Source organism: Gopherus evgoodei, chromosome 9, assembly GCF_007399415.2.
Source record: "Gopherus evgoodei ecotype Sinaloan lineage chromosome 9, rGopEvg1_v1.p, whole genome shotgun sequence".
Lineage (NCBI taxonomy): Eukaryota > Metazoa > Chordata > Testudines > Testudinidae > Gopherus > Gopherus evgoodei.
In genome coordinates, this window is record NC_044330.1 from 9,700,945 (window position 1) to 9,727,019 (window position 26,075).

The 26,075-nt window shown below is 43.6% G+C and overlaps 1 protein-coding gene across 4 annotated transcripts in view; it reads left to right on the forward strand.

Annotated features, from left to right (window-relative positions):
* The window catches only part of MCF2L2 (MCF.2 cell line derived transforming sequence-like 2), a 296,056-nt gene that overhangs the window by 229,935 nt on the left and 40,046 nt on the right, over positions 1-26,075 (forward strand). For all 4 annotated transcript variants that reach the window (XM_030575473.1, XM_030575475.1, XM_030575476.1 and 1 more), the window contains exons 16-20: positions 2,808-2,874; positions 5,798-5,913; positions 8,746-8,815; positions 24,524-24,616; positions 25,186-25,278. In XM_030575473.1, the coding sequence (XP_030431333.1) occupies positions 2,808-2,874; positions 5,798-5,913; positions 8,746-8,815; positions 24,524-24,616; positions 25,186-25,278 (439 nt within the window). The remainder of the gene's footprint in view (positions 1-2,807; positions 2,875-5,797; positions 5,914-8,745; positions 8,816-24,523; positions 24,617-25,185; positions 25,279-26,075) is intronic.

Here is a 26,075-nt window from a genome sequence, read left to right on the forward strand (position 1 = left end):
CGGGAAGAGGATGGGTAAGGGTAGGAAGAGGCAGGATGGAGGTTGGGCTGTTGGGGGAAGGGGTAAAGTGGGGGCAGAGCCTGCGGCTGAACCGGGGATGAGCACTCCTGGAGAAAGGAGGAAGCCGGCACCTGTGCCTCCTGGCATCCTGACCCACTTAACTCCAGTCTTGTGACTGCAGACGCTGGCTCTGACTACTAGGTCTGGCCGCTCACAACTTGACTGTGACAATATGGGTTTATTTGGAAAAAAATCCAGTTATGCTTTATTGACAATCAGATAATGTGAGAGTCACAGCGTATTTCGTATCTTATTTGCACAGATATTTGTGCGAACCACCATAAACCTTGTCTATACTAGTGAAATAAAAAAGGGACATAAAAATAATCCAGGAAACTACAGACCAGTTAGTATAACTTCTGTGCCAGGGAAGATAATGGAGCAAGTAATTAAGGAAATCATCTGCAAACACTTGGAAGGTGGTAAGGTGATAGGGAATAGCCAGCATGGATTTATAAAGAACAAATCATGTCAAACCAATCTGATAGCTTTCTTTGATAGGTTAACAAGTCTTGTGGATAAGGGAGAAGCGGTGAATGTGGTATACCTAGACTTTATTAAGACATTCGATACGGTCTCGCATGATATTCTTATCAATAAACTAAGCATGTATAAGGTGGGTGCATAACCGGCTGGATAACCGTACTCAGAGAGTAGTTTCCAATTCTGCTGGAAAGGTATAACAAGTGGGGTTCCGCAGGGGTCTATTTTGGGACTGTCTGTGTCCAATATCTTCATCAACAACTTAGATATTTGCGTAGAAAGTACGCTTATTAAGTTTGCAGATGATACCAAACTGGGAGAGATTGCAACTGCTTTGGAGGACAGGGTCAAAATTCAAAATGATCTGGACAAATTGGAGAAATGGTCTGAGGTAAACAGGATGAAGTTTAGTAAAGACAAATGCAAAGCGCTCCATTTAGGAAGGAACAATCAGTTTCACACATGCAGAATGGGAAGAGACTGTCTAAGAAGGAGTACGGCAGAAAGGGATCTAGGGGTTATAGTGGACCACAAGCTAAATATGAGTCAACACTGTGATGCTGTTGCAAAAAAAGCAAACATGATTCTGGAATGCATTAGCAGGTGTGTTGTGAGCAAGACACAAGAAGTCATTCTTCCGCTCCACTCTGCGCTGGTCAGGCCTCAGCTGGAGCATTGTGTCCAGTTCTGGGCACCGCATTTCAAGAAAGATGTGGAGAAATTGGAGAGGGTCCAGAGAAGAGCAACAAGAATGATTAAAGGTCTTGAGAACATGACCTATGAAGGAAGGCTGAAACAATTGGGTTTGTTTAGTTTGGAAAAGAGAAGACTGAGAGGGGACATGATAGCAGTTTTCAGGTATCTAAAAGGGTATCATAAGGAGGAGGGAGAAAACTTGTTCATCTCTAAGGATAGAACAAGAAGCAATGGGCTTAAACTGCAGCAAGGGAGATTTAAATTGGACATTAGGAAAAAGTTCCTAACTGTCAGGGTGGTTAAACACTGGAATAAACTGCCTAGGGAGGTTGTGGAATCTCCATCTCTGGAGCTGTTTAAGAGTAGGTTAGAGAAATGTCTATCTGGAATGGTCTAGACAGTATTTGGTCCTGCCATGAGGGCAGGAAACTCTCAAGGTCCCTTCCAGTCCTAGAGTCTATGAATCTCTGAAATTTGTCAAAAAAAAGTCGCAGTATTGCTAATGCTGGTTCAGCCCTGCTAGTGTCCTCATTGTTGGGAGGCCTAGTGTAGATGGGCCAGCATCATTTCAAGCACTGTGATCTAATCCTCCTCAGAGCAGGTGAAATTAGGGTTGCCACCTGTGCAAGGATCGTCCCTTTTTTGAGGTAGCTGTCCTGGGAAAACTGTAGGGTTGCTCAGTATAGAGTGCCAGCTTTCAGTTATGTGGGCTAAGGATTATCCCAGATGTTTTGATTTTTTTTTTTAATACCTCAGAGATGGCAACACAAGGTCAAATCAACAAAGTGCATAAAATGCCACTGGTGACCAGCAGCATATGTACTCCAGGCTAGGGGTATGTCTTCACTGATTAAAAAAGAGATGCGTTTTTACGGTAGGATATCTATCACATGTTAGCGATCTCTCTGAAGTAAACAGAATGGAAACAAAGCATTGTTGTTTTCCTACAAGGTAAACTAGGCAAGTTAGCTATGATTGGTGGAAAGGAGTGGGGTATATAAAGTACTGACCTCCTCTAGTTACCTCTCAGTTAACACCACAAGTGCCTTTTCTCCATTGAAGCCATGTCTACATTACAAACGTATGTTGACGTAATTGTTTCCATATGCATTGTGGGGGAAAACATTATTAGTTTCTCTTCTTATTTTATAGCAAGGAAACAAAACAGAAATTAAATAAACCTAACCTAGGAAGATAAAGTTCTCTGTCTTATTGCCTCTTAATATGTTATCACTGAAACTATCAGAGGAAATCTCTTTTCCTCCCTTCCCCACCCGAGCAACCTCAGGGTGACCTAGATAGATCTAAAAGTGACACAAATAATCAAGATGCATTTTAAGCAGAGGAGACATTTAAAATTGAGCTGGAGAAATATACCAATCCAATGGGATACTTGGCCCTTCTAAGCTTCTTTTCCACACCTGGTGTTGAAGAGTGAGGGTAGGGTAACCCTCAATGTTATAGATGATTTGTGGATAGCCCTGAATTGGGGCTATAAAAGGAACAGATATTTTGTGCTTTGCAACATTGGTGACTATTATAATCCTCTCCCTTTCTTTTTCTTTTAGCCACATAATAAATGAACTGATAGAAACAGAGCGGGTTTATGTAGAAGAACTTCAAAGTATAATAGAGGTAAGGTGAATGCTTCTGTGCAAACTTCCAGTATTTATTTTCTTCTGAGTTATTAATGAATGAGTAATACGCTTACTCTTTGCAGTGATTTTTTCACCCTTGGTAGGACCCTCTGTGTGAGGTGCTGAGCACTCACACTTCCCATTCCTTGTTTCGAAGGCACAGGTTTTCCATTATAAGGCACTTCAGCCAAGAAGGTGAAGAATTAAGGCTATTCTACGTATTTTACTTCAGGAGTTAGGTTAGTGGGGGCAGTCAGGGTGCTGTGGGAGCAGAATGTTTCTCATTAAAGGATCAGCAGTGAAATAGTTAACAATGTTAACTTGGAAACATCATGATCAGGCTTCAGAGTCTACATCCCGTTTTTTTTTTTTTATAGATTCCAGTGCCAGAAAGAACCATTGTGATTATCAGGTCTGACCTTCCATCTAACTAGGGTTGGCAGAATTTATAGGATAAATTCATAGGAATTATAGAATCATTCCCCTCTATTTGGCATTGGTGAGACCTTATCTGGAGTACTGTGTCCAGTTTTGTGCCCCACGCTACAAGAAGGATGTGGACAAACTGGAAAGAGTCCAGCGGAGGGCAACAAAAATGTTTAGGGGGCTGGAGCACATGATTCATGAGGAGAGGCTGAGTGAGCTGGGATTATTTAGTTTGCAGAAGAGAAGAAAGAGGCGGGATTTGATAGCTGCTTTCAACTACCTGAAAAGGAGTTCCAAAGACGATGGATCTATACTGTTCTCAGGTGGTAGCAGATGATGTAACAAGGAGTAATGGTCTCAAGTTGCAGTGGAGGAGGTTTAGGTTGGATATTAGGAAAAACTTTTTCACTAGGAGGGTGGTGAAGCACTGGAATGGGTTACCTAGGGAGGTGGTGGAATCTCCTTCCTTAGACGTTTTTAAGGTCAGGCTTGACAAAGCCCTGGCTGGGATGATTTAGTTGGGGATTGGTCTTGCTTTGAGCAGGGGGTTGGACTATATGACCTCCTGAGGTCCCTTCCAACCCTATGATTCTATGAATTTGATTTCTTTTTAAAAATAATTTTGATGGATAATATTGGTGTTTATTTTAAAGCGTTTTTTTAGATTTTAAGCTATTTAAATGTTCACAGTTGCATGAAATTATGGGTGGCTCAGGCAGTTATTTAATGACAATAGATGCTGAGATTCAAAAAGTTAGAATCTTATAAACCATTGAAACACAAATTGTCAATGTCACATGTCAAAATATACCAAGTACCTTCCTTAAATCAACAAATGGTATTTTTTTGTTTATTATTCATTTGATAGTACACTTGTACTAAGCCCAATTCAAAAGTCTAAATCACTGGATTTTGACTCTGATAAATTCTCAAGCAACATTCTTCTTACTTTACATATTTGTAAGTTTTGATTATTATTGAGGGAAATATTTTTGTCATTATGTGTACAGTGTACATTTACTGATAAAACTTGAATCCTTGCAAGCCTGTGTATAACACAGGCCATAGAACTTCCCCAGAATAGTTCCTTGACAACTAGAGCATCTCCCTTACAAAACCATCTCCATTGAGGTGAATGTGGGTGATTCACATTGTCTTAGGACCAAATGCTAAACTTCATTGCGCCAAACTTACATAAATGAGCTTTGCACAGAGGATCTAAGAATGGCTGAGGGGAAAAAAATTCTTCCCCTAATCCAGTGTGTTGGCATAGAGCAGCTGTATAGCCATTCTTCTGGTGCTAATACAAAGCATGGACCCTAGCTGTTATTAAAGCCCCTGTGTGCTCCCTCTGTGTGGGGCTTGGGTCTGTGGTCAACGTACATTGGCAGATCTATGCAATGGCTTCTTCTCAGCAGGGCAGCTGGAACTCATGTTTTCCTTAGGTCTGTAACAGCCTGAGTTTGGCGGCCTTCAGAGAACACTGAAAGGCCCACCTGTTCTCCAGGGTCTGTGAGAAGATAGGTGTTGGGTAGGGCTCGTGGTGGTGGTTATGTGGGACTTTGGGAACTGTGTGTGTGGGATTGACTAACTTCTTTCATACCTATGTTATCCCTTCGTCATTTGATTTGAGCTGAGGGAATTGACGGGTCTGTTTATTGGTTTATTAGTGTATTTTTAAAGGCCCGTCAAGTGCTCCCAGAGTCCTCTTCTCGTATAGCTTGTAAAAATCCAATAAACCCCAACAAACATAACCTCTCTCTGTGTGGAGAGCTCTGTGCCGCAGAACTACAAGGACCCTGTTATGCTTAAGGCCTTCCTTTCCCACAGGGCAGGGTCAACTTTTGACTTTTAGGTTTTATCTATGCTTCGAGCTGGAGGTAATTTCCAGCTCAAGGAGACATACCTTTGCTAACTTTGATCAAGCTAGCACGCTAAAAATAAAAGTGTAGCCATGCCAATCACAGCAGCAGGAGGGGCTATCTGCCCAGATACGTATCTGGCATCTTGGATGGGATCACATTTGGGTGGCTAGCCCCTCCTGCTGCTCCCACCGCTGCAGCTACACTTCTGTTTTTAGTGTACTAACTTGATCGGAGCTAGCCTGTGTATGTTTCCTCAAAGAGGAAATTACATCTCCAGCTCAAAGCATACATGTACCCTCAGAACTGTTGTTTCATTCTGTCTGTAGACTCAGCATCACCTCTGTCCGAGTTGGAACAGTATCATCACAACTCTGAGGGCTAGGTACTCAGTGGAAACTTAAAATCAACAGGAACTGATGGGCCACCAGAGAAGTGCTGGTATGGGAAGCCACCATGAACCAGCTCAATTTGACCCCTGTCGTATTTAGAGACCAAAGAGCAAATAGGATTTGGGTCAGATTGTGCAATTATGAGCAGTTCATAGCGACAGTATCACCATATTAAATATCTCAAGCAGATTATTTATTTTTCCTGGTGAAAATTAGCCTATTGTTTTTTCACTCTACACAGGGCTATGCTTCAGAAATGGACAATCCTGACTTAATTCATCTGATCCCATCGGCTCTTCAGAACAAAAAGGAAGTTCTTTTCGGCAACCTCCCAGAAATCTACGAATTCCACAACAGGCACGTGCTTACTGTCTAGTAATTTACACTTCAATGAATAAGCAGTTACAATGCTTTATCTGTCCCACAAATAAGCAGCCAAGAAATGTAGTCCTCACCTTACCTGTGTGTGCATCTCCCACTATAGAATCCTGAACAATGTAAAAGACCTGTGGGGTCATTTAATTCATCTCCTTGTCACTGTGGGCTTGTACCCCGTTGTGCATGTACTATGGTTTGTCGTAACTTCAGTGGTTTTAAATGTCCCTTGTGAGAAGTCTTTTATCCCTTTCCTTGGAACATAATAGATGTTGTGGACCCAAATCCTGCAGCCTTTTATTAGACAAGACTCTCATTTTCCTCTGCTGTCAGGAAATTTTTCCTAATATTCAGCCTAATTTTTCCTGTCTTTATGTGTTCTCATTACTGGTAGCTATAATCCGATTTGTTGCACTCCTTGCTAGGTGTTTACATCTGTCAAATGTTCATCTACGATGCCCCCTCCAAAATCCTTGTCTACACTGGGAAGTATACCTGTTGTCAGCAGTCAGTGCAGCTGAATTCCTGCTGAAAACCCTAATTTAATAGACAAGATTAAAGTACGTTCAACGTTCTTTCAGGAGATTGAGGAAACCTATTAAACATTTCCTACTGTTGCTAACCCCAGTGCAGCAGAACTGACATTAGCAACAGCAGGGATTTCAAATTCCTTTGCGTAGAGGAGGCATGCATAAGGTGTAACAACTGCCTGAACAAAAAAAGAAAAGACCCTCCCCTTTTCCAAGGAATAATAATTATTCCAATAAAAGTCTTTATGTTCTCCAGCCTTATCCATCATTTTTTTAAAATGAAAGTTCTTTCCTTTCTGGGTTCAAGCTGGAAAGAGACATTCGGCCTTCCCCTAAGCCTTGTCTTTCCCCACACGTAAAGGCTTGATTTAAAGTCTATCAAAGTCAGTGAAAAGACTCCCACGGACTTCAATGGGCTTTGGATCTGGCCCTAAACTCCCACTCCTTGCTTTCATATACAGCATTTTGGCCCTGATGGATTACTGAGTCCAACTGCATGTGCTCTGCACCCCTTTGCCCTCTCCGTGTCTGCTCCTACATCCCTACAGAACCAACTGAGAAGCAGAAGTTAGGCCACCCAACTGGAACTGGACCCCCAATGGCTATGGGACCCAGACAGGTCATAACCCCATTACTAGCAGATTAAAGCATGGTCCAACAACTGTCTGATTCAGACACCAGACTCTGAAGAGGGCCCCATTTCTCCAAAGGGCCCCTTCCCACCCCACCTCCAATAATGTATATCTTCAGTAGTTGGATCAGGGACCTCATGGTTTTTTCAGCAATCTCCCTTGCGAGGGAACCATGGCACCTATTTAGATGGGTTTAGATGGGGCCTCCTGTGACAGACCCCCGGATACAACCTGGAACTCTGGGATGGCTGAGCCTCCTTAACTCTCCAGCCTGGGCTGCCTCTTGCAATGCTATGCTAGGGACAAGCAGCAAATCCCTCCAGGCACTGTGATCACTCAGCCAACAACATACAGCTAAATTGCGTGAATGCTCTCTAAGCCACTCATGAACTATACAGAGGGAGACTCCAACAAATCCCCCCAGCCTTACACCTCAGAATTGTACCGTCTTTCACTGCTCAAGACCTTCTCTTGAACCAAGCACACTCATTAATTAGTTCGCCACTTCCGCAAAGGATAATGGACATGCACCAGCCTTTATAATCTGAGCAGATTCCCCAAGCACTTTAGACAAACTCACTGGTAAAGTTGAAACATTAAAATTAGTTTATTAACTACATAAAGGTAGATTTTTACACGCTTATAAGTGTGAGGTGTAGAGGACGGAGTTGGCTACATAAGAAATACAGGCAAGTTGCATCTTAGGCGCATTTAACATGTTCAAATCAGCTTTGCGTGGTCGGCAAAAACAGGGGAAAAAAAGAAAAATAACAATATAAAAATTGCATCTGTAGTGTGGGCGATTCCTCCTGCCATTCAACTCAATGAGTGTTTCACTATACGCGGTTTTCGCTTTACGCGCTAACGGCGGAACGTTACCCCCCATAAGATGGGACTTGCCTGTAGAAGGTAAAATCGCAGTCTAAATCCTAAACTTTATCAGACTAAGCAAGATTGGGAATCAAGCAGTTTTTTTTCACCCCACCAGGTATTGTAAGCGGTTCACAGTTCTTAATACACAGGCTGAATTCCCTGCTCAGCCTGGGACCAATCTCCCCAGTTCAAAGTCTTTTCTTCCAAAAGTTCTTGTTGCCTTCAGAATAGGTGGGAGAGGAGAGAGGCGGGCTCATGATGCCACTGTCTCTTATTTTATACTCAGTTCATGTGCCCAGAAAAATACTGGCTCAAACATGGAGTCAAGCATCACATGTCCTGATACCTTGCTGAGTCACGGAGTTAAGCAATCCCCGTTGTGTAGTGCTTGAGCAACTGTTTCTTATTGAATTGTCAATCTCTTGTTTACAATTCCTCTGCTGGTCAATGGCTGGCGATGGTCGCTTAACACCCATCTGAGTGTGAGCCACCTCCCTTGTTGCCATTGGAGAGCTAGCTGTGGATGTCTCCCAGACACACAACATATTCCAATAACAACCATATAGCAAAATCTTATAACTTGATGTACAATGGTGATATACTTATGTTGACAGAACAATGAGTTTCAGCAAATCATGACTTTACCTCACGAGGGCATACTTTGTACAAAACATATAATCCTATCACAGTGGTGAATATGGGGGTTCCAGAGTGTCATATCGCCCACACCGTGTAAATGTATTGATCTCTTGGAAATGCCTTTCCTCTCTCCCTCTCAGAATTTTCCTTAAGGAGCTGGAAAATTGCATTGAGAACCCTGAGCTTCTTGGTCGGTGCTTTTTAAAAAGAGTAAGTAAACAGTGGGTTTGTATAAAACTGAGAGTCTGGTCCTACAGCAGTTGCTTACATAAATGGCTTGGCTCACACTCACCTGAATCATCCTATTTGCATCAATGGATCTGCTTGTGTGAATAAGGCACGCTCCCATGAGTAAATGCTGCTGGATTGAGCCCGGGTCTAGAAAAGATTGATACTGTTAATTAATGTAGGTTTTTGAATTGGAGCCTTTTGTTGCCTTAGTGACAGGAAGGGATCTTGACACTGGCCCCAGGCAACTCTGTGGTCACAGTAGCCCTGTGCACCCCAAACACAGCCCCACCACAGGTAAGAGAATGGCTCAGCAGGAGATCTTCCGGCTCCACCCAGGCCCTATCCCGTCAAGCTCAAAGATGTTGAGCTCGCCAGGGCACAGGAAGCTCTCTCTCCTAGGGCCACTCCTGGAATCCTGCCTCCTCTCTGAGACAGTGGAATCGTATCAGGTCTGTGGCTTGCTCCCTTTGAAGTCCGTCGAAGTTTTACCACTAATTGAGATGAGATTGGGTTCTTACATATTCACAGAATTCAGCAATCCTTAGGAACGTAGGACTGGAAGAGACCTCTTGGGTCACAGAGTCCAGTCCCCTGTTATCGGAGGAAAAACCCATCCTATAATCCCATTCATACATTTATCAAGCTGCTTAGGTTATTTGCTCCCATTACTCCTGTTGGGAAGCTATTCCAGAACCTCTCTCCTCTGAGGGTTAGAAACCTCCTTCTAATTTTATTCATGATGACTTCATCCCCATTTATTCTTGTGCCAACATTGTCCTTTAGCTTAAATAGCTCTTCACTCTCCCTGCTGTTTAACCTACTGATGTGTTTTCAGAGAGCAATCATAGCCCCTCTTAGCCTTTGTTTTGTTAGGCTAACCAAACCAACCTCTTTTAAGCTATGTCTACACTGCAATTAAAAACATGTGGCTGGCCCATGCCAGCTGACTTGGGCTCGCAGGGCTTAGGATACCGGACTGTTTAATTGCAGTGTAGAAAACATTACAGCTCAGGCTGCAGCCTGGAGATCTGGGATCCTCCTACCATGCAGGGTCCTAGAGCCCGGCCTCCAGCCTGAGCTCGGAAGCCTACCTTGCAATGAAACAGCCCCGCAGCCCGAGCTCCATGAGCCGAGTCAGCTGGCAAGGGCCAGCTGTGGATTTTTAATTGCAGAGTAGACACAAGCATAGGCTTGCCATTGCCTTGATCATCCCACTGCAATAGCCCTTCTCTGCATCTGTTCCAGTTTGAATTCATCTTTCTTGAACACGGGTGACCGGAACTGTACACAGTGTTCCAGCTGAATAAACATGGAATCTACCCATCAGCATGGGTCTACTGTACTTTTCTTTTGTGATGGTAACTGATTGTTTAAGCCTGTGAAGTGAGCCCCACTCACTGGAAAGTCCAAGGCTACCAGGCAGTGCTGTTTCTCTTCACTGGGAAGCCCAGCATGCAGATAGCCACCTCTGCCTTTGCTTGATGTATACGCTAAAGTGCAGAGCAAGTTAAGAAAATGGCTCCTTGTGGGTAACCACCTGTAATTCCGGCTCCCCTGCCAGCTTTCCCAAGTCACACCTCATCTAGTACAGCCTCATTGTTGTAAGTGACACGTCAGAAGCTGGTGGTGCTGGCAGTGCAGTTATTCCAAAAAGCTGCTTTGCTGGTTTCCTCCTGAATACTTTCTTCCTCTGGCTAACTCACAAAACCAGGGTATTATGTTCAGAATAGGAAGCTTGTGAAAGTAACTCGCATCTGTTAACCACAAAAGATTGTGACACACTCCGCAGTTCTGTGTCACAACGTTTACAGTTGGGTTTTCCATTTCCTTGGTTATTGGGGTCTATCAGGCAAAACAGTGTGTGATGAATTATTGATGTTCCTAAAGCCATCTGGCTGTTAATTTTTCTTTAACAAGCCACTAACTGATGTTTACTGAATATCTAAGGCTGATGTGCATGGCCCTACACAGTAATCAGGAATGAAGTGTGTGGGAAAACAGCCTGCCTTCTACTCCAAGGAAATTAAAAGGTAGTTAACATAATTAAGACACGCTGGTCTTAAAACATGTTAGTTTATTAAAAATAGAGGGTTTGACCAAGAAAAAGGAGTTTAAAACCGTGATAAGATTTTGCCTTTCAAAGCAGTTCCCTTTTCTGGGACCAGTTTTCTACAGGCTAAATTGGGAAAATTAGCATCATGTGTTAGACGTTGCTTTCAGACTAGCTGGACTTTCAAGAGCTACAGGGTCAAATTCTAAGAGCTGATTTAGCCTTCTATCCTTCTGGGATAAAGGGCCTGATTGTGCAATCATCTACGCACGTGAGTAATGCAGATTCATTTAAAGTATTTCCATTAAAGACAATGGAATTACTGTCATGAGTAAGGGTTTGCAAAACTGTACCCAGATTTAGTTCCCTGCAGTTTACTCTGATTGGTTCTTTTGATTGGGATGTTAAAAGCCAAGGTCTTGTTTGCTCTAAGTAACCATGAAAGAACCCTCACCACTTTTCATAAGAGATGAGATTTGTCCTACCATCTTTGGTCATAACCTTTCCTTCTCCCATTGTTCTAATATCATCCAGCTGTCTGACAGTCTGTTGTGTCCCACCCCAGGGATGGCTGCATTTCCATGGTACGTGAAGGAATTCCTGCCTTAAGGACTATATAGATATCTGTGTGGGTGAAACATACATATGTTAATTTTCAAAGGTGCTGAGCACGCTCTGCTCCCAAAGACTTCAGCTGGAATTGTGGGTACTCAACACTTCTAAAAAGCAGGCCCATAATTTACAACATTGTTTGGGATGAGGGGAATAGTACTAATGGGACTATTATACTTCTATAATTAGACCCTAATTATAATTAAACGAAGTTAATTAGGCCCTTCACTATTGGATTCATGACAAATATTCAGGTCCAAAGGGTTTTAGTAATAAAAATCAATAAAATATGTGTTTTTCTAAGCTGCTTCTTATTGTCAGTTTTATTTGTAATGAATGAAAACAGCCTCTAAAGCATAAAACAATCTATATTGTAAGGGGCAGTTTGAGGTCCTTAACTGGGCAAGTATCAGAGGGGTAGCCGTGTTAGTCAGGAGCTTAACTGGGCAAAACTCCTACTAAGGTTGATATCAGAGATGAGATGGACTAATCGCAAACCTCAGGTCCAAACAGGCCAGAACTTTGAGGTGTTCAAAAACCAACAAAGGATCCAAATTTTGCAAATGCCCCTTGTCTTTACAATGGGCCACAGCGAAAGCTGTGGTCTGAAGATCCACAAACCGCAAAATCTGGATTTAAATTTTGCAGCTTGTAGCTCTTCTCTGTGAACAACAAGACTTTAGGCTTGATTCCCTTCTCACATACACCAGCATAAATCAGTGATGTTTATAATAGAGTTACCTGGGTGTAGTTCGTATAAAGTGAAAAGAAAATCAGACCCTGTCATAAACAGATAAGTAAGAGTTAATAGAACAAAAGTGCTTCATAACTCTTTGCCTGGAAAGGGTTAACAAGAACAGTGAGCCTGGCTGTCACCTGACCAGAGGACCAATCAGGGGACAGGATACTTTCAAATCTTGAGGGAGGGAAGTTTTGTGTGTGCTGTTAGTTTTTCGGTTGTTGTTCACTCTGGGGGCTCAGAGGGATCAGACGTGCAACCAGGTTTCTCTCCAATCTCTCCGATACAGGCTCTTATAAGTTCAGAATAGTGAGTACTAGGTAGATAATGTGAGTTAGGCTTATGCTTGTTTTCTTTATTTGCAAATGTGTATTTGGTTGGAAGGAGTTCAAATGTGTATTTGGCTGAAAGGATTTTAATTTGTACTTGTATACTTAGGCTGGGAGGGTATTCCCAGTGTCTATAGCTGAAAGATCCTGTACCTATTCCATTTTTTTAAATTTACAAAGATAATTTTTACTGTTTTTTCTTTCTTTAATTAAAAGTTTCTTGTTTAAGAACTTGATTGTTTTTTTTATTCTGGTGTGAGACCCCAGAGGACGGGGTCTGGATCCACCAGGGAATTGGTGGGGAGAAAGGAGGGACGGGGGAGAGAGAGGTTAATTTTCTCTCTGTGTTAGGATTACTTTCTCTCTCAGGGAGAGTCTGGGAGGGAGAGAGAGAAGGAGGAGGGGAGGTAAATTTTCCTATCTGTTTAAAGATTCAAGGAGTTTGAATCACAGTGATCTTCCAGGGTAACCCAGGGAGGGGAAGCCTGGGAGAGGCAACGGTGAGGGAAAGAGTTTACTTTCCTTGTGTTAAGATCCAGACGGTCTGGGTCTTGGGGGTCCCCGGGCAAGGTTTTGAGGGGACCAGAGTGTACCAGGCACTGGAATTCCTGGTTGGTGGCAGTGCTACGGGTACTAAGCTGGTAATTGAGCTTAGAGGAATTCATGCTGGTACCCCATCTTTTGGACGCTAAGGTTCAGAGTGGGGAATTATACCATGACAGACCCTTTGTCTCTTCTATCAGTCAGCTTCTATGAACCAATCAAATAAATCATTAAAACAATCTATTGAATAAGAGGTCACATCAGACTTTTTCTTCACCTCATCATTCAAATCCCTCACTAAGAGCAAAATCCTCACCCTGGGATCTCCTTTCTGACACAATGACTCTTCTGATTCAAGGACTTCCCTCATGTTGGGCTGTTTTTAGAAGGAGCCACAGCAGCTCCAAGAAAATTGGCCTGTGCCCAGGGCGAGACGCAGACAGAAACATGGCTGTGTGTTTGTATTCCCAGCGATGTGGCAGCTTTCTGCTTCTTCTCACTGAGAAAAGGTTTTTTGGCTTGCTCCTGTAGTTACAGCAGTGTTTGCTTTGGCACAGCGTATAGTTCGAAAGGGCTGCTTTTGAAGGTGAAGCTCCTTCTGAGGTTTGTTTCCTTCTGTGTGGAAACAAACCTTGTTCTTAGTCATATGTGAAACAATACATAAGGTCTGATTCTGCACCTACTGAAATCAATGGGAAAACTCACAATACCTTCAAAGGGAGCGGGACTGGGGCCCAAATTATTTGCAGCTAGTGTATGTAATAGAAGTGAGATTTCAGTCAAGTAAAGAGTTCGTTAGATTTATTCAACGTGCCAGCTGCTATTCGTTATTCCCTCTGAATCATACTTATATGACACTGTCATGGCATTTTACAGACAAATAAAACACAACAGGTATTGATCATAAAGTGTTGATTGCAAACAACGTGCTGATTCACCAGTGACTTATTCCAGCTTTACGCTGGTGAAGCCCTGCTAGGAGGAGTGGAGCTCCAGTGGGAACCAAACAGGAGCGGATCAAGTCCAATGAGCGTATGATTAGAATACAGCCTGTTGTGGCTGTTTTTTTGACTGGCACTGTTTTATGAATGCTCCCTGTGGCCTGGTCTGATCACACTACAACTTTTAACCTGATTTTGTAACCGGTTAAAGGCTTGATCACCTCGTAACTTGGGTCACAATTACCACAGCTGAGTTTGTGTCCACACAACTGCCTTTTTGCCATCACAAAGGTGTTTGTGCAGCCACTGCCCGGCTGCATTTGCGTCAATGCATTCTGGGAAACGTGGTCCCACAGTAGGCCAGGCTACTGTAGAATTCCCCAGAGTCATGCACCTTTCTGGTGCTGATCACTCTGACCCTGACCTAGCAAACCATTTCAACATTTGCTTAATTTTAAGTCTGGGATGGCACTACTCAAATGCTTAGAGTTAAGCATGTACTGGAGTGCTTTGCTGGATTAGGGTTAACACCTTGCAGGATTGATCCCACAGAGCAGTATCAATAGCACGTGGGACAGTGGACGCTATTAGAGTCAGTGGGATTCCTCTAATGGGTAAGGGTTTGCTTATCATAGGATAGATGTCTGACCATAAAGAGAGCTGGGAGGATGGAGGGATTCCCAAGGCACAAACATGGTGAGTGCTCTGTCTGTGCTGCAGAAAAACCCAAAACAAAAGGGTGTAAGCCATCCAGCAATCATGTGCCAGCCAGAACCTCTGGAAGGGGTGAAACACAATGAACTGTTGTTGTTACTACTGCCTGGTAACCATGTTTGGACACATGTTTAGTGCCAGCCATGCCACTACTTCGGAGACAGATGGTTAAAAGTTTTACTGTAGGTCAGGGGTGGGCAAACTACAGGGGTGGAGCAGGCTCAGGGCCTTGCACCCTGACGGCGGCTCACATGCCTGGGAGCCGCAGAGCCCTAGTGCAGTGAGAGGGGAGCTGGGGGGCACATGGGTGCTGCCGCCCTCATGCATCTGCTGCAGGCTGCAGAAGCTCCCTGGTGGGGGGGCGCTGGGCCGCAGCCTAGGCAGGAGGGGCGGGGGTGCGGCTGCTCCCTGCCAGCAGTGCCGCCGCCTTTGCAGGGCTGCTGCCCCCCTCGCCCCTCCACCGCACTGGCTCCTCCATGGCTGGGGCTTGCTGTCCCCACAAGCTAACGCTCTGGCTCTCCGGTGCCTTGGGAAGGCAGCGTCTCCCTGCCGAGCCAGGGCTCCACTTTTTGGTGCACCCAACCACTAACACAGCTACCCCTCTGATACCTAACATTTTAAAAAGTAATTCAACTGATTAGAAAACACAGCCACAAAACTAGGAAAATCATGCCACGACTGTTGGCTTCACACTTCCCACGTAAGGAAGTGATTAGTAAAGTAAGAAACACCTATTATGCCTAAGCGGAGTCAATGTCAAATAGAAACAGAAGTTTCAGTAAATAATCGTTTAAACTTAAAGACAAACTTTACAATATGAAATCATATGGGGGGGCCTATTTTATAAAGAACATTTCAAAAAAGCACTTTTCAGCAGTTGTTGGAAAGTTGTCAAGTCATTTTTAAGTAGAGATGGCAAAGGTCTGCAAATCTGTTATTGAACTTATTACTATGAACACTTGAAAAGGACCAGGGTGATGGGGTTTAGCTACAGGGACACATGATTATATTCAGTCCCTTGTGCTGTCATATTATTTAAAAGAGACAAAGTGGATGAGGTGATATCTTTTATTGGACCAGCTTCTGTTCGTGAGAGGGACAAGTTTTCAAGCTTCACAGAGTTCTTCAGGTCTGAAAAGATACTAACAGTGTCTAACAGATAGTTTAGCACAAGTAGTTAGCACATATTCAAGGAGACCATTCAAGCTGAAGTAGCCCATTAACTCCCTTGTAATCCCAGGACAAAAGGGGAGATTAGTGGGTTGCAGGTAGTTGTAATTAACCATAAATCCAGTATCTTTATGAAGATCATGATTTTTAATGTTTAGCAACGTTTTGAATTCAAGCTCACAGACTCTCAGACTCTAGGACTGGAAGGGACCTCGAGAGGTCATCGAGTCCAGTCCCCTGCCCTCATGGCAGGACCAAATATTGTCTAGACCATCCCTGATAGACATTTATTTAACCTACTCTTAAATATCTCCAGAGATGGAGATTCCACAACTTCCCTAGGCAATCTATTCCAGTGTTTAACTACCCTGACAGTTAGGAACTTTTTCCTAATGTCCAACCTAAATCTCCCTTGCTGCAGTTTAAGCCCATTGCTTCTTGTTCTATCATTGGAGGATAAGGTGAACAAGTTTTCTCCCTCCTCCTGATGACACCCTTTTAGATACCTGAAAACTGCTATCATGTCCCCTCTCAGTCTTCTCTTTTCCAAACTAAACAAACCCAATTCCTTCAGCCTTCCTTCATAGGTCATGTTCTCAAGACCTTTAATCATTCTTGTTGCTCTTCTCTGGACCCTCTCCAATTTCTCCACATCTTTCTTGAAATGCGGTGCCCAGAACTGGACACAATACTCCAGTTGAGGCCTAACCAGCGCAGAGTAAAGCGGAAGAATGACTTCTCGTGTCTTGTTTACAACACACCTGTTAATGCATCCCAGAATCACGTTTGCTTTTTTTGCAACAGTATCACACTGTTGACTCATATTAAGCTTGTGGTCCACTATGACCCCTAGATCTCTTTCTGCCATACTCCTTCCTAGGCAGTCTCTTCCCATTCTGTATGAGTGAAACTGATTGTTCCTTCCTAAGTGGAGCACTTTGCATTTATCTTTATTGAACTTCATTCTGTTTACCTCAGACCATTTCTCCAACTTGTCCAGATCATTTTGAATTTTGACCCTGTCCTCCAAAGCAGTTGCAATCCCTCCCAGTTTGGTATCGTCCGCAAACTTAATAAGCATACTTTCTATGCCAACATCTAAATCGTTGATGAAGATATTGAACAAAACCGGTCCCAAAACAGACCCCTGCGGAACCCCATTTGTTATACCTTTCCAGCAGGATTGGGAGCCATTAACAACTACTCTCTGAGTACGGTTATCCAGCCAGTTATGCACCCACCTTATAGTAGCCCCATCTAAACTGTACTTTCCTAGTTTATCTATAAGAATATCATGCGAGACCGTATCAAATGCCTTACTAATGTCTAGGTATATCACATCCACCGCTTCTCCCTTATCCACAAGGCTCGTTATCCTATCAAAGAACGCTATCAGATTAGTTTGACACGATTTGTTCTTTACAAATCCATGCTGGCTATTCCCTATCACCTTACCACCTTCCAAGTGTTTGCAGATGATTTCTTTGATTACCTGCTCCATTATCTTCCCTGGCACAGAAGTTAAACTAACTGGTCTGTAGTTTCCTGGGTTGTTTTTATTTCCCTTTTTATAGATGGGCACTATATTTGCCCCCTTCCAGTCTTCTGGAATCTCCCCTGTCTCCCATGATTTCCCAAAGATAATAGCTAGAGGCTCAGATACCTCTTCCATTAACTCCTTGAGTATTCTAGGATGCATTTCATCAGGCCCTGGTGACTTGCAGGCATCTAACTTTTCTAAGTGATTTTTTACTTGCTCTTTCCTTATTTTCTCTTCTAAACCTACCCTCTTCCCGTAAGCATTCACTGTACTAGACATTCCTTCAGACTTCTCAGTGAAGACCGAAACAAAGAAGTCATTAAGCATCTCTGCCATTTCCAAGTCTCCCGTTACTGTTACCCCCTCCTCATTGAGCAGTGGGCCTACCCTGTCCTTAGTCTTCCTCTTGCTTCTAATATATTGATAAAAAGTCTTCTTGTTTCCCTTTATTCCCATAGCTAGTTTGAGTTCATTTTGTGCCTTTGCTTGTCTAATCTTGCCTCTGCATTCCTGTGTTATTTGCCTATATTCATCCTTCGTGATCTGACCTAGTTTCCATTTTTTATATGACGCCTTTTTAGATCTGATCCTAATGGGTGATCCCAGCTTAAAAGCTCCCAGGCTCGTCTTTTGAAAAGTGTTTTGCAGTTTTCCTTTGAGGATGAGGACTGATAGGTCAGATATGGAGTGATTTTGTGGGGGCCAAACTCATGAGTTCTGAATGTTTGAGGTTGGCAATACTGAATATTACATCATGTCACCAAAGAAATTTAAGTCAAGGTTTCCCAAACTTTTTCACAGGCCGCATCTTAATACAGTTGTTGTTTCATGGGGCAAGTCCTCCCTCTCTGACAATCACATTTTATACAAATATGGTAATCCTACCTACTCCAGTTCTGCATTGCGGGCACAAGCGTACTGCTTCACTACGGTACAAAGTGGCAATGATGTCATTTTTCTTGTCATGCGCAGCTGTTAGCCGTTATGAAAGGCTGTTTATAATGCTAAGTTTACTAGTTTTCAGAGGTTGTTGACTGAGGCTAACTATTTTTGTTGAGTTGTTTCAGATCTAAGATTCTGGCAATTACTCCTGTATCATTTTGCTAATACTTTGTGCCAGTTGTGTGTGTATGTTAAGTATCTGAGTGTATATGTTTATCATGTGTGAATACGTGTGTGTAGGTTGTTGAAATTTGTCATATTGATATTATCAGTTGTTGTATGATGGCGTATCCACCATTCTAATTTTATAAATTTTATTAATAACAATAATTGGATATTCTAAAGGTAGAATAAAATGTAGCAGATTTTGATATGAAAGAATGAAGGAAGGACGTATGCGTGACTAAAAAGGATGAATTTCCAATTACAATCAACATTGCTTAATTTTAAGGAAAAGTCATCTTGATCTCTTAATCAATGTTCACATCAAACAGTTGATGAAATTCAAATAGTGATTCACAGTAAGTGACATGTATTCTCTATCCTTTACTTTTAATAGTGAACAAGAAAAAGAACTGATTGATAGGAATAAAATTTCATTTTTTTTCATTTTCAGTTGATGCAGCCTCATGGCAGATAGATATGTAGACTAGATATGTAACCTAAATAATGAAATTAATAATTTTTCAAGCCAAACATGTATTAATTCTAATGAACAATGCCACCTTATGCAATATTCATTTTTGAAAGTTTATAATAAGTGATGCTCCGGGGGGAGGAGGAGAAGGGAACACAAGGTGGAAGTTTCGCCTAGGGCGCAAAATATCCTTGCTCCGGCTCTGAGTATGATATAAATATATAGGCAGATCTGGGCTTGGAAATCCTGGAGCTGAACATTTCTGAACTTTGAGATGTTCAAGATCTGGCTCTGCTTCTATAGCCCTAATTATTCCTCTGTGGAATCCCATTTCTGACTGTGACTCTCGGTCCTTGCCATAATGAAAGGCTAGTTTTAAGGATACAGAACATTTGTCTCAGCTGGTGTCCCCTTGATTTGTGCAGCGCAGTGTATGATATTTACACAGAGGGCTGCTACTTCAGGGCAAGTAACCGATAGATTGAAGATTGCTTTCTCGTCTTTCTCCAGTCTGAACAGTTTTGTTTTGTTTGTTTGTTTGTCCTCTGCTGCTGCTTTTGAATTGACCATCACCATCTTCCTCACTGAAGCGTATCTGTTTTCTTTAAGCAAGGGGCAAGTAGTCATGCTTGATTACCCTTTTTGATTCCTTTCAGTTCTGTGTTCTCTACACCCACTGCCACTTTCCCTCCATGGCAACATATGTAAACAATCCTATTCAGGCAAAGGAAAGTTTGCACCTCACTTTGAAATTGCACCACAAATAGTGCTTTGGTTTCGAGTGCATAATCATTGAAACGTAGTGAAGGGTGGCATTGGCCTTCCCCTGTCCTCTCCCATCCCCTTTAGATCTGATCCTAATGGGTGATCCCAGCTTAAAAGGTGTTTGCAGGCTGGGCTGAGCTTGGAGGTTTCTTTAAAGCAGATGAGCATTTGTTGCCGTGTGGGGTGGCCCATGGTTGGAGGAAAGAGCAGGCAAGGAATGTTAGTGAAGGATGGTTTTTATTTTATTTTTGAAGGTTGAATGGCACTGATCCACTGGGCTTTGAAGTGTCCTGTTCTGAGAACCTCCCTTAAAAGGGCAACTGATGCTCGTTGTTGTTCGCTTTTGGTTTTTTCTGCAGCTATACTAAGTATGGTGCTAGCTTAAAGATTGAAATAAAAATCTGTCATCTGGCTAAAAAAAAAAAACAAAAATCCCTGCCAAAAACTATTCCTCAGGGAGAAATTCCTTGCCAACCCCAAAGAGGCAGCATTGTCTAGTGCAGCAGTAGGCAACCTATGGCACGTGAGCTGAAGGCGGCACGCGAGCTGATTTTCAGTGGCACTCACACTGCCCGGGTCCTGGCCATTGGTCCAGGGGGCTCTGCATTTTAATTTAATTTTAAATGAAGCTTCTTAAACATTTTAAAAACCTTATTTACTTTACATATAACAATAGTTTAGTTATATATTATAGACTTATAGAAAGAGATCTTCTAAAAGCATTAAAATGTATTACTGGCAGGCGAAACCTTAAATTAGAATGAATAAATGAAGACTCGGCACACCACTTCTGAAAGGTTGCCAACCCCTAGTCTAGTGGACTAAGTACAGGACAGAGAGCCAGGAATTCCTGCATTTTACTCCTGCTTCTGCCTCTGATTCACAGTAGTCTGGTCTACACTACAAAGTGATGTCGACATAAGCCGCCTTGCATTGACTTAGTTGTGTATGTATGTACACTTAAATTTGTCTTCCATCTCTGGACCATGGCTCTCCATTACACTGACATAGTAACGGCACCTCCCCGAGCATCATGGAGCCATGGTCCATGTACTGAGGTCAGTGCAGCAGGGATGATGTCAATGAGTGACGTATGTTGACCCTAACTGTCCTCCAGCCATTGTCTTACAATGCCCTGTACTGACTGCTCTGGTCACAGTTGTGAACTCCACTGACTAGGGGTCATGGAGATCAGAAGCCCCCCCACCTTTAAAACCCTGTGAATTTTTGAAATACCTTTTCCTGATTGTCCATATTGGCAAGCACCTAGTGGCTCTCCACGGTTATGTGCAACTACCCAACCAGCCATGCCGGTTGTACACTCCAGATGCGCTCTGGCCTGGAGTAGGCAGGAGCTATTGGATCTCCTGGGCCTGTGGAGAGGTGAGGCTCTGCAAGCCCAGCTACGGATCAGCCAGAGAAATTAGGACATCTATGAGCAGATTGCCCGGGAGACGCAGGAGAAAGGGTGCCACAGGGATCAGTGGCAGGACTACGTGAAAGTGAAGGAACTGCAGGAGGCATATCAGAAGTCATTCCGGTGCTGAGACACAGACCTGCTGCTTTAATAAAGAGTGATGTGCTGTACTTAGAGGAGACCTCACCACCACACCATAGAGCACCGACACTTGCATAGAAAAGTAGTCCTTTCTCTTGGATGTACTCTGTGGGAAGGTATGCTGGTGCCAAAATAGGGACATGCATGCCATCTATTGCTCCACTGCAGTTTGGGAACCCCATTGCCGTCCACTATGTCCTGCATGTGGCTGAGAATTACAGTCCTTCAGAGCAGCGGATGATTAATGGCCCTGCACACTTGCATGACAGTGGCCCCCACAGTGGATCTTCTAACTCCAAAATGATTTCCCACTGACAGGTAGCAATCCGGTGTTGCAAGTTTCCATGGTGTGATCGCCACTTGCTTCTCCACTGTCAGTGCAACTCTCATTTTGGTGTCCCTGAACTGGTTGGCTGGAATGAGCTTGGCACACAGATCCAGGAATGTGGCCTTGTCCATCTGAAAGTTCCTCAGCCACTGCCCGTCATCCCAAGCCTGCGTTATGATGTGGTCCCATTTGTTGGTGCTTGTTCTTGGGCCCAGAAGTGGTGCTCCACCATTTGCAGCTGCTCTGTGAGCACCTTGTATTGGTTCTCACTATGTCCCACAGCAATCTGCCCTTCAGGAAATCGTCATGTTCCCCACTGATCTGGTGGTTCTTGCAGCCTGCAAATACTGCAGGATTGTGCACCCTGTACTTGCAGTGCTCACAACAATAATGCAGAGCTCTGCAGGCTCCAAGCTTCTGTTAGAGACAGAAGTGGAGCCACGGATTAAGATTTCCTCTGGCCTTGGGGCCCCTCCCCAATCCTTCCGCCTGCAATCCTGCTCTCACTCCACCCTTTCCACCTGTGGCCCTGCCCAGAGCCCCACCCCTTTCTGTCCCTTCCCTGGTGCCCACCCAGTCCCCCCATCCTGTCCCTCCACTGCTACCCCACAACCTCTTTTGCTCCTTTCTGCCCCCCCCCCCCCACTTCAGCCCCAAGACCAGAGAAGCTCTGTCCGTGCACCATGGTGCTGGGGCATGTGGGAAGTGAGATCCTCTCCAGTCCCAGGGCCACAGAAGGGGTCCGGATGCTGGGGCTTCCGCCGCCACCCCCCCACACCGCCCTGCGCTTCTGCAGCGGACCAGGGCTAGGGTGCTGGGGCTCCTCCTGCTGTGTCTGCCTGGCGCTGCTATTGGAGAGCAGGATCAGGTGCAAGGGCTTCCCCTGTCACCCCACGCATAGGCACCGACTTCCTCTGTTCCCAGTGGATGCTTGACCCCCACTCTGCCCCAGGCCCCACCCCCACTCCATCCCTTTTCCCAAGATCCTGCCCCTCTTCTTCCCACCCCTGCTCTACCCCACCTCTTCCTGCCCTGCTTTGCTGCCAAGGAGTGGGGGTCAGGGCATGGGGCCTTCCCCTGCCCCACTCACGTGGTGGCCGGGGCTCCAGACTGCCACCACCTGGTGGCGGATTTTTTCCAGGGCCGCTGGGCATGGGCTCATTGGCTAATCCACCACTGGTTGGAGATGGCAGACAGTGACCAGTCCTGCAAGGGTTTGTGGGATCTTAACATTAGGAGCAAAAATTATGGGGTAGAGATGGTATTATGGGGTAGAGAAAGTTTGCAAGGTGGGAACTTGACTCTGCATTCCGAATTACCCCTGCGTGATTTGTTTCTGCCCCAGAAGGCATTGCTCAAACTTTCCAAATGACAGAGCGTTGGATGGTGCAGAGTTGCACACTGGGACACCTACCTACTCACTGTGCATCGAAATAAAAGCTCCTGGTGAATATGCACAGCACTGACCCAAGGAGCCAAGTTTGCATGCTCACAAATGATATACTAACTGCAACTCTTTTAGGCAAATGTAACTTGTGACAGCAAAAGTTTGTCATGTAGACCTGGCCTGTGTGACACTGGGAAAGAATTACCTACCTGATTAAGCCTAGTAGGGGCCTGCCACTGATGATATTGCGAGCAGGTTTGGGCCCTGTAATGTTTTGAGCATGTAAAGCCCTAGATAAATATTAAGTACTATTATGTGCCAGTCCATTGAACTACATGCATTGTGTATATGAAATTGCATTACTGATTATCTAATCCCCTATATACCGCAAAGTAACATTGCTGTCCAAGTAATTATCCATCTTTTTCCCCCTTGAATCCCAGAAGGATGGATTCTTCCAGCACCATTCAGGACAGAGAATTCTGAAGGCTACCTCGGGAAAAGTTTCTTGATAAGAAAATCCCTCTTGTGGATTTAAATTAAACTTTGTTAGATTTCCTGCAATGTTCAGATGTTGCTGCCTAGTTCATTTAGATCATCGCTCAGATCATGGTAATTCCCTTTTAGGGCCTTATAGAAAAGTTGGTCAAGATTTTCTAAAGTGTGCAGTGGTTTTGGATGCCCCATTTGAGAGAACATAAGGGAGACTAATTTTTCAGAAAGTACTGAACAATTGCTCTCTAAAAATCAGGTGCTTCAAGTTAAGGATCCAAAAACAGAGACACCGAAAATTACTAGTTGCTTTTGAAAATCTTGGCCAAGATTGTTAGGTTTGTATCAAGTAATGGTAATACCTGCATTTCCAAAGATCTCAAAGCGCGCCACAAACTTTCATGAATTCGAGGCAGCATGTTCAGAAATGTCCACTCATGATAGGCAGTTTTGGTGCCCAATATGAGACTCAGAGGATCAGTTTTTTCACAGGTGAAGTGAGTGGGAGCTGTGGGTGCTCATGTGGCAGCTGTCTCAGGTTCAGAACCCAAAAACTGAGGAAGCCAAATTTAGTGGCCACTTGAGAAAATGCAGACCTGGTTGGCTTGCCCAAAGTCACACATTGTTTGACTGTGGCAGAGCCAGGAATTGAACTGACAGTTTTCAACTCCCAGCCCTCTCTTCTAAGCACTCATGTGCCTATCCCACTACGTTGTAGCTTCCTCCTCCCAAGCAATCCAACCAAGCTAATCTTAGTAGTGTAATGAAATCTGAAAGAGTAAAAATAGTTTCTACAATAGGTTTTTCCATAAAGACTTATTACCAGGACTGGTTTGATCTCATGTATTTGGAATTGAAGATGTAGAGGAGATCTGGTTAATGATCAATGTTCAATGAATTGTTTCCTCCTGAGTTACTTAAGCTTTTCTTTTTGTTGCAGAAAGAGGACCTCCAAGTATATGAAAAATACTGTCAGAACAAGCTAAGATCTGAAGCCCTCTGGAGACAATGTGGAGATAGCCTCTTCTTTCAGGTAGAGTTTTACAAACTGGCAATGCAAATCTGTTAGAGCCCCTTTTCCCATCCATCTCTCTTTAGAATGTTTCTGTATTCATGTCCATTTAAAAAAGTTATAGAGGAAAATATATTTATGTGTATACTTTATAATTCTGGGAGGCGCTTGACAACCATGTCAATGAATAGTGTATCAGAGACTCAATAGGCTGGTAGATGGAATTCCTGGCTATGAATCCGTCTCTTCAGTTTTGGTTCCAGGTCAGATCTAGTACCAGAAGGGACCTCTTTCACAGAACCAGGTTGATTGAAATCTCTCAAGAAGATCTTGCAGGATTTCAACACCATCTAATCTGAATCCAGACCTTGGCTCTCGTTCAGAAATGTTTGTATTGCACACAGAACAGCTGGGAAAGTCGCTTTGTAAATTGGCTAGTGAAGTCTGGTGTGCGAGGAACAGAGTATATGTCTTGTTGAATTAACAGACATTTCAATCTCAAATGACCTTAAACCTTAGTTCCAGGCTTTGTACCCCTGTTCTGTTTCTAAGAGTTGTAGTATGATTTCCTCCTCTTTTGTCTCTTTCAGGAATGCCAGCGTAAACTGGATCATAAACTGTCACTAGATGCTTATCTCTTAAAGCCAGTCCAGAGGATCACCAAGTACCAGTTGCTTTTGAAGGTAAATAAATCTAAAGGACGTTCTCTGTGATGAGACGATTGTTGTTGCATTTTGACTCTCCTATTGGTTGTCTGTTTTGCTTAAGAAATTACACAGCAGTACCCACTTAAAGGCGACACCTTAAATGAATACTTTGCAAGGGTAAGTGGACCAGGTAGATGAACAAGCATAGTCAATGTAAGGATTCTTTGTTGAACCAAAATAAGAGCCTGATCTTGGGGGTCCACATGCTGTCAACTCTCACTAAAGTTCGTGAAAGTTAAGGGTACTTTATAGGATCATGCCCTAAAACAGGCACTGAAGACCAGAGCTTACATAGTGCAGCATGGTTCTGGATTCAGCACTGTTTCACTATAAACAATAAGGTCACTTTTCGGTTTTCCACAACAGACTAGAAATGATCTAATTTAATTGGGGGAGAGGGATAGCTCAGTGGTTTGAGCATTGGCCAGCTAAAGCTGGGGTTGTGAGCTCCATCCTGGAGGGGGGCCATTTAGGGATCTGGGGCAAAAATCTGTTAGGGGAAAAAAGAAAATAAAAGTTTACATGAATCTTTAATTGGGCAGAAGGAAGGTCTAACTATCTGAGCACAGGCTCTCCTGCATTCTAATTAGTGGCCAAACTCCCTTTGACTTCAGTGCAGCCAGGATTTTACACTTACTGTACTTCCTCTCTGTGAATAAATTCCTCCAACCAAAATTCCCAAAAGGACATCATTTTGGGTGTTTTCCCTTTTTCAGGGCCCAACTTGGGGCTGATTGGCCCTAATTATTAGACATGCTAAACATCCACAGCTC